The sequence below is a fragment of the Blennius ocellaris genome (genome assembly GCF_963422515.1).
Source record: "Blennius ocellaris genome assembly, chromosome: 3".
Lineage (NCBI taxonomy): Eukaryota > Metazoa > Chordata > Actinopteri > Blenniiformes > Blenniidae > Blennius > Blennius ocellaris.
Genome location: NC_137652.1, coordinates 8,576,997 through 8,585,500, shown reverse-complemented (window position 1 = coordinate 8,585,500; position 8,504 = coordinate 8,576,997). Strand labels below are relative to the sequence as shown.

General features: G+C 48.2%; 1 protein-coding gene across 1 annotated transcript in view; it reads right to left on the bottom strand.

Annotated features, from left to right (window-relative positions):
* Positions 1-997: 997 nt before the first annotated feature.
* Positions 998-8,504, bottom strand: part of fam13a (family with sequence similarity 13 member A) — a 54,182-nt gene continuing 46,675 nt past the window's right edge. The window contains 11 exon segments of the mRNA XM_080520234.1: positions 998-2,151; positions 2,253-2,354; positions 2,714-2,910; positions 3,493-3,576; positions 4,288-4,383; positions 4,704-4,787; positions 5,071-5,276; positions 5,404-5,485; positions 5,610-5,751; positions 5,830-6,043; positions 7,987-8,052. Of these exon segments, the coding sequence (XP_080376360.1) occupies positions 2,028-2,151; positions 2,253-2,354; positions 2,714-2,910; positions 3,493-3,576; positions 4,288-4,383; positions 4,704-4,787; positions 5,071-5,276; positions 5,404-5,485; positions 5,610-5,751; positions 5,830-6,043; positions 7,987-8,052 (1,397 nt within the window). The 3' untranslated portion in view covers positions 998-2,027.

Here is an 8,504-nt window from a genome sequence, read left to right as displayed (position 1 = left end):
AAGTGTGTCCTCTCCCCCCTGGCTTATTCCAGGTTTTAAAAAGTGTGTTGCTCCAACCAGCCAATTGGAAATCAAACCCTATATAGTGTCATCTGGGGTTTAGCCAATCCCAATCAAGGGAGGGTCCTGCCTTTGACTCCTCCCACAATTAGGTCCTCTGGCACATGGCACAATGAGAGGAAGTACTTCCTCCTCTTCCTAATATGCGCATGTGTGGGCAGAGCCAGTCCAGTTCATACAGACACAGCAGATTATGTATGCAGCTCCTGTGATCCAATATTCAAATGAATAAAAATCAAAGAAACGCTGGATTTGGGGCAAAAAACTTTTTTGAGCAACGAGACGCAAAATGTAACAAGAACTTAAAACAATATGTTTCCCTAATAGTGTAGTAATTGGTTCAGATCATAAAGTAAGTCAATGATTGATGGACTGGACTTGAACTTGACCTGCTTCAATTTGAATAACAGACTAGTTTTGGACTAGTTTTTTACGCGTGTAGTTACTAGTTTATGGTATTTATCTCCGATTGCTGTTGGCCAAGTGATTAATAACCTGTAATCCATTTCTCCAATCATCAGTACAAAATAATGCATCATTAAATACACTAAGATCACATTTTAATTTTTTTGTCAACTCTTTTACATTATTGGTTTTATTACATTATAGTAAACACTTTAGGTCATTACATATCAGGCTCTCGCACACTACTTTTTATTTTAATTATTTCAACAATAAGCAGATACATCTCGATGGCAGCATGGTGGAAGTGACCGGTACTGTCGACTCGATTACTTTGGGTTTGGCTCTTTCTATGTGGAGTTTTCATGTTCTTCCTTTGCTCATGTGGGATTTCTACTTTCAGTCACCGTCAAGACACTCCGGAGTCCAAACAGTGACTCTGATTTGATGATTGAGCAAATGATCTAAAAAAAAAAAAAAAGAAGCAAAAAAACCTGTTGAGAATAGAAAAAAAAACCACAGAGACCAAAAGAAGTGTCAGTAAAAATATGATTTCATTCATGTTATATACAAAATACAATTTATGTACTAAAATGTACACACTCAAAAGTTCATTATGCCTGGCCAGTGTTTTACATTCAGTAAAAACAAAAGTCACACTGATAATCATCCATTTTGGAGAAAGAAAGGAAAGTAGTACTCGCTCACAGAAATGTAAACATACACAGTGATCCATATTTACAAAAACCAGCTCCGGAGAGGAGAGGGGGGTGGGGGTCGGGTTGGGGGCTTTTAGTGACCATTACTGCCCCCCATCATCCAGCCTCGCAGCACGGCCCCGTCACCATCAATCAATGCGAGCAAACATCCCAGAGATCCACAGGCAAGAGTAGCTTATTTAACATGAAGTGAATGTGGAGCGAAAGCAGATCAATGCGTACGAGATGAACGCAGTGTGACGTACCAGGCCACGAACTTCACCCGCTTGTGTGTGTGTGTGTGTGTGCGGTCAGGAGCTGCTGTCTTTGGGTTGGCGTAAAAGAGGAAACCACTTCTTTCAGCGAGCAAGTACTTGATCAAACTTCTATAGAAGCAAAACGAAATTATTTCAGACAATATTCGATGGTCACAACTGAAATCTATTAATTTAAGTGAATACTGTTACTCCGATACAAACAGTAACTTCTCCCTTACAAAAATACACAAGTGCCTTGAATCCTTCAAAAATAGCAACAGTTTTAGCTCTACCACTTTAATTGCTAGGGTGCTTTTTTGTCTTTTTCTTATCTGAGCGAACTCTACGGTTAAGCGCGAGAAAAATAACATTTCCATTACAATAAAAACATTGAAAAGGACAGAAATAAATTATCGGCCGTACAAATGTGATTCGGGTTGGGGTGGGTTTTTTTTCCCCCTCCCGTCTGTAACAAAGTTGTAAATCGGAGCAGGTGTGACTCGGGTGTGTTCCAGAGGAAATCCTCCAGGAGAAACGGTCACAAACAAGGTGAGAAGTGTTTGACTGTCCTTTTACAGGAGTTTTTTCCCCCCCCAGACACTTTTATTCCTCAGATGAACTTGGCCGAGTCTCTTTTGCTGATGAGGACTTCCAGCAGCCGCAGCTTGGCTTTCACGTGCTTGTATTCGTTGTACTCCACCGCCAGCGGGGTGCGGTCCTCCTTCTGCACGTTCCTGCACAGACGGCACAGCCGGTATTGGGACACGTCCTCACCTGCGCAGAGGGAAATCCTCCCTCGCGCCAAATGAGCTCGGCGCCAAGTCGTTTCTCTTACCTCCCGTTTTGTCTGAGGAACTGCTCCTCAAACTCCTTCAGGTTCTTGCGGATCCTCTTCTTCTCCTCTCGCGCCTCTTGCAGCTGCTCCACCAGTTCCTGCCTGTGGCAGCGGAGAGAGGAAACACTTCAAAACCTCAACGTTCTGCCACAGCGGTGGAAGTGCGGAGAGCCGAGGCTCAGCACTCTGACTCGGTGATGGTGAATTAACTTAACAAACTAATGCTTTTGAACGCAAGAAAACAAGTTTCGTCCCCTGCAGCTGCAGTGCAAATGAAGCTCACTGAAACATGCGTCTTTTCTGAGTCTGTCGATCTTTAATTTTGTTTGCATTTATTCCCGTCACCATCTGCATTAGAAAATCACTTTGAGCGTCACTTTGAGCAAAGCGATAGAAAGCCGTCAGATCGAGCCCGACACTTTTGACAACAGTCGAGCGGATGACAACGCGCCGGTGCTTACGTGGTGGCAGAGTGCAGGTTGGACAGTCTCATGTCCATCGTGGTCTTTGACGGCGACAGTTCGTCCACCGGCGAGATGAAACCGTCCGCGTCCTCGTCCATGTGGTCGAGGAAGCTCAGCGCGCTGAGGTCGGGTCGGACGGTCACAGTGAACTGGGTTTTCGTGTCTGCGTCGTCCTCCGAGCCGTCCTCCTCCTCCTGCGAAGGAAGCGTGGGAGGGTCACATTTTTTTTTAAAATAGACAAAAAAAACACGCCCCCCACAAAAAAAAACAAAAAGATGGTGCGGCGAGCCCTCGGGATCAAACGCTGCGGGGGCAGGAGGATCGTGCGGTGTTAGTCGACAGGGTTATAAATCATCGCAGTACAGCAGCAGAACACGGCGCCTCGTTCGGGTTTTGTGTCTGCGATCATTATTAGTGTGTTCACATGGGAGTTAATGAGCTCGTCCGTCCGACACTTCACTGCTCACACCTCCCGGCGGGCGTTAGGACAACACGTCATTCAGGATGTTATTCCAGCCTGGAGCCGGGACAAACAACGAATCTTCCCAAAAGTGCAGCGCACATCCGCATCGCCACGGAAAGATTTGAACATGAGCAGCGACTGATTGATCACGTCCACAGGAAACGGGCAGCCGCCCAATCAACAGACAGCAATCAGGTTCATTAGAAGGTCGGGGGTAGTAAATAAGGAAAAGGGGGGGGGGGGGGGGTTGCAGAATGGAGGGGGGGGGGGTGGTCTGATCATTGAAGCAGCAGCAAGAGCAGCAGCTCTTCACCTTGATATCATCGAAGAAAAGAGCGGTTTCACCCTCGATAATGGGCTGAAGGAGGGGCCCTCTGCGCTTGCTGGAGGGGGAGCCCTGTGGTGACGGTTAAGAAGGAGGAGTTAAGCACGCCGGGACGCGCAGCCAGATTTGTGCACAGGTAGAAACAGGCACGTTGAGATTTTATTTTGGTCTTCCTTCCTTTGAAATTGACTTTGCGGAGTTCTGCTCTCAGCTGCCGTCGCTCATCAGCAGGAGCAAATAAATGAATTCAATTTAAAAATCAAAGCTACTTTTCAGATGGAAAAGCGTTACAAGCGACTCGTTTGTCGCAAGATAACATAACCTTGTATAATCATGCCTGGTGTACCATCGTGAAGCGTAATCTATGGCCGAGGGACTCAATTTGCATGATGAGCATTAAAGATACAACATTATATAAACAGCGTTTCCATAATGCAGATCATATCTTACATAATGAAGATTGTTATTAATCAGCCGGGTTTAATCGTGGAATGGCACGCCGGCTGCGAGCACAAACATTTCCCCTCATGAATGAAGATGTTTGGAGTATTGTCACAAATACTGTGTGCCTTTTCCCTTTGTTACATTTCGACAGTTTGTGCGCTTTCTCCGTCGCCTGCCTCCACGAATCTCCTGTACGAGCGGGGAAATCCACTAAAGCTGGACCAAAAGGGCCCCGGAGAAGGTGGAAAACGCGTCTGCGAAAGCGGTGATCCGCGGCGCCAGCCTGTGAAAAGGGGAAGTCGGCCGTGTGGCGGCCCCGTTAAAAAGAGTGACACTCACTATGACGGGGATGGTGGAGGCTCGACACAGGATCTGCTTCACCAGGCGATATCGGTCGTACAGCGGCTTCATGATCTGACGCTCGTTCTTGGTCACCTGACGGAGGGAAGCAAATAGATCCCGTCAGGGGTACGGAAACAGTCTAGTCAGTCTACAACTGTTGCATCTTTGACAATCGTTTTACAATTAAGCCTATTTTATAACTAAGAATTCACTCTATTACACTTTGGTTTTATTTACACTCTGAATCCCGCAGCTTTGCCAGCTCTAAAGTTCCTCTCTTTGTCCTCATCATTTTTTATGCTCGACCAACAAGCACAGGCTGTGAATGCCGTGCGCCGCGCACATTATTTACCCTTCCCTTGCAATAGAGGTCAGGATCAGACGGTAAACAAAGATGGCAGAGGACGACTTACGGGGCGGCCGTGGATGCTCTCGTAGTGCAGCAGGGCTTTCTGCAAGGCCACCTTCTCTGCTGCAATCTGCTCCCGTGTCATATCCTGTCAGCAGAGGGAGGGGGAAGTGAGTCATCACATTTTAGAAGTGACCTCAGTTCATTCAACACTGCGACGCGTGCGACTCGTGCGATACGTGCAGATTTGTAAACGGTGCCGTTACAAGCACACATTTCTGTGCCGTGATAAATTTAAACCCTGCCGTCTGATTCATAATTCATGTTGTTTGTCTTGCGTGTTGCCGGTGAGGTGTTAAATTATTCATCTCTGTTGGGGTGCGGGCGATGACGTGTTTTTTTTTTAATTTATTTATATTTTTTATTTTAACCTTGATGTCCTCGGGACGGTGCACCTCCTCCCTCTTCTCCTGCAGCTTCTTCAGGATGGCCTCCAGAGTGCTGTCCACCGGCGGCTTCGGCACCTTCTCGTGCTGAGATTTCTTCTCCAGCTGGGAGCCGAAGCTTTTGGGCAGCGTGTTGCTGCGCTGGCGGGTCAGAGGCGGCAGGTCCTCCTCGGACTTCATCAACTTGTGTTCTTATGAAGGAAGAAGAAGAAGAAGAAGAAAAAGAAGAAGAAGAAAAAAAAAAGAACGTAGACATTTAGGAGCTTTACAGGCTTTAGTTTGGTATTTTGGAGCAGTGGTTATCACTTTCTGTGGTACCTTTGAGCTCTCGACGAAGCCTGGCCAGCTCGTTAACCCATCTCAGCACTTCTGGGTTGGCGACTTTGTCACAATGGGAGGGCTGGATTACAATAACAATAAGTTTTTTAAATGACGCAGCAGCAGCAGCATCCAAACGTATTTGATCAGCAAAAAATCTCACAGTGAGCTTTATACACTGCTCTGAATTCAACCGTACCACCTACCCTGTACTTTCGCTCGTCTTCAAACTTCTCCTCAAACCTGTGGATCTTCTTCTTCAGAATGTGAATCCTCTTCGTCAGCTGAGCGGAGGTCAGTTCCTCTTTCTCGTCGTCGCAGGAGCCCAGAGACGAACTCCTCCTGCGGCTGTACAGACGAGCATCATTCGTTAGCTACGGGTCCCCGCCGTCGCTTCCAGTCGCGGCTCCGCTGGCGGCCGCTCACCTGACGAACGAGTGTGCGTTGGGCGGCGACGGAGGCACCTCCGTGTCGTCCAGGTACTGCTGGCACTGTCCGTAGGCGTAGAAACGAGGCGACACCATGGGGTCGCTGTCCTCCTCCACCAGCTGGCGGATCAGACGACCGCCGGCATGAGGCGACAGTCGCGCTTCCTCGCGGTCCATGCTCTCCCTCTGAAGAGAGTACGCCGGGACCGGCTCTGCGCCACAAAGCAAGACAGCGAGACGTGCGGTTTAGAATCTGAGCTCTTAAAACAACACAAGTTTGGTCAATAAAGAAGTCATGTTAGGGGGGTTTAAAAAGAGGGCCGGAAGCGACACAGTGACACAGACGTCGCACGCAAGGTTCACATATATCACTTTGTTTTTATCTCAAAAAAAAAAAAGCAATCCGTTTAAACCAGTCTAGTTCAGCTTGTGGTGCTGGGGGCTCAGTCCTGCCTGTTCTGGTTGCCTTCTGGCTTCATTCTTTTGGAGATCATTACTGTGAAAAGTGTTTTTTCAAATTGCATTAAGTAACACAAAATAATCCTCCATCATAGTGGCTCGTCACCTTTGTTTTCCTAGAGTTTACCCAGAAAGGCATTTATGTCTTGCCGCCATGAATATACAAGGCTTTTACCAGATTTGCTCGGGGATTCTGGGAAGCGTCTTATTCAGAGTTAATTTGACTTGTGCAAATCTGATTTGAACAATGCGTCAGTCATAAGAACGCTTTGCCCCTCACCCGGGGTTCCAGGTCCAAGGCTGGAAAGCACCGCTCTCTCGGAATATCGTTTCAGTGCTTTAATTGAATTAAATTGCTCAATTCTGTGTTTTACAAATGCGCACTGTGCAGAGATGGACCCAAGAAAATCAAAACAAAAACCTGAAGATCCGAAGCCCGAAGGGCCGGGAAGTGTTGAACAGTAGCACTCAGCAGCACTTCTCATCCTGCAGACACAATAAGGCCACTTCTGTCCCTGCAAGCTACATGAGCGGACCTCACGCTTTGTGGGAGGAGGGAGGGGAGAAAAAAAAAAAAAAAAAAAAAGCCTTCCTCTGGGGCTGGACTGTCGCAGATGTTGTTGTTGTTCTCAAACTGTGTGCAAGTCACACCCACTCTCCCACTCCCTCCCTTTCTTTCTTTCTCCCTCTCCCTCTCTCCGGGCTCATCCCCTGGCTACCTCGGTCTCCACTGGCAATAATTATGTCTGAAGAAAATAGCCGTGAAGATACCCCTGACAGTCCCCTGGCTATTAATAAAGCCCCGGCTCTCTGTGGGATAATGTCAGGGCCCGAACCCGGCAGGGAGGCACAGTGATGAGTTTCTGCACGGCGAGAGATAAACGTCTGTTGGAGCACGTGTGCGTGAGAAAAATAAAAGGTTACGCAGCAGGGGGAGTGTCAGGTTGTCTCACAGAGTTCGCTGTTATCATAGGAGAACTAATAATGTAGAAAAAAAAAAAAGGGGGGGGGGGGTTAGAGCAGTAACTTCGAATGTCAGGAGACTTGAAATACGCAGAGGAGTTGTTCCACAAAGAGAACGGATGGAGGGAGAGAAAACAATCTCGGAGGGGGAACCAGCCGTCAGTGTAAACAATCAAGGTGTCAGTATACAACCGTGAAAATACGCACACCCGGTCTAAAGAGGCACATGCATATTTTTCTTAGCCGGGGAGACTCGAGGCCGACGAGGGGCGGTTTAGCTCAAATTCCAGCTGAGGAGTCCCGAGGGTTCACCTCCGCTGCTCGGTACGTGCATTTTATCAAGTCGCCGCTCTGAGGCACGTCAGCTCTCGCTCACAGCGGCAGGTTCAAACCGCCAATCACACCCAACGTCCGCCTTCCAGGCCCATTAACTGGCTTAGTACGGCGTGGCCGGCCGGCCAGCGAGGCTTCATGCCATTTGAAATTAATCCATTAAATCAACTGCTTGCCGAGGGTCCAGGATTAAGTGGACTAATGAAACACACGCAGACAAAGACGACGTGGCAGAGTGCCATTTCGCCAAAGGTTGCCGTGCGCGAGACACTCAGACACAATGTTCCAGATCAGCCAGCCATGTTGCCATGCAGAGGAAAAGGTCACTGAGGCAGCCTCGTTCTGTCGGACATGTTATTTGTGGCGAGGCGGGTCAGCGAGGGAGCGACTTGCCACTTACCATCGCAGCAGCCGGGATGGAAAATCCTTTTGAAATCAAGGAAAGGGGCGCTAATGTAGGAAGAGTCTGGAAAAAGGCGGAAGAGGAAAAGGGAAGTGGGGAGAAAGAAAAGACAGGATTGAGCGGGAAGAACGTGTGAAACAGATGTGCGGTAAAGCCCACTGGGTGTTTGTTCGCACGTGATTAAAAGACAGCGATCGCTAGACTTTCATGAAACCTCAAGACACTTGGGGGGGGTAGTGCTCCCTCGTGTCGGGGTGTTGGCAGGCTGGTGAGCACGGAGGAAATATCAGGTCACCAGGACACGCACTGGCACAAACTATACAGGGACGAACGCCTCCCATCACCACCGAGTGCCGCCATCCCCACGCTCATTTTTCCAGTAATACTTCCTCCTGTGCAGAATTTGCACCGTTTCATCAAGCGACTATTCAGCCCGGCTCTTCTGGGCAGAACATAAATCCGCCTTTGGCACAGCTCGCTGCCGAGTATCTGTGCCAGCGACTGAGAGAAAGTTA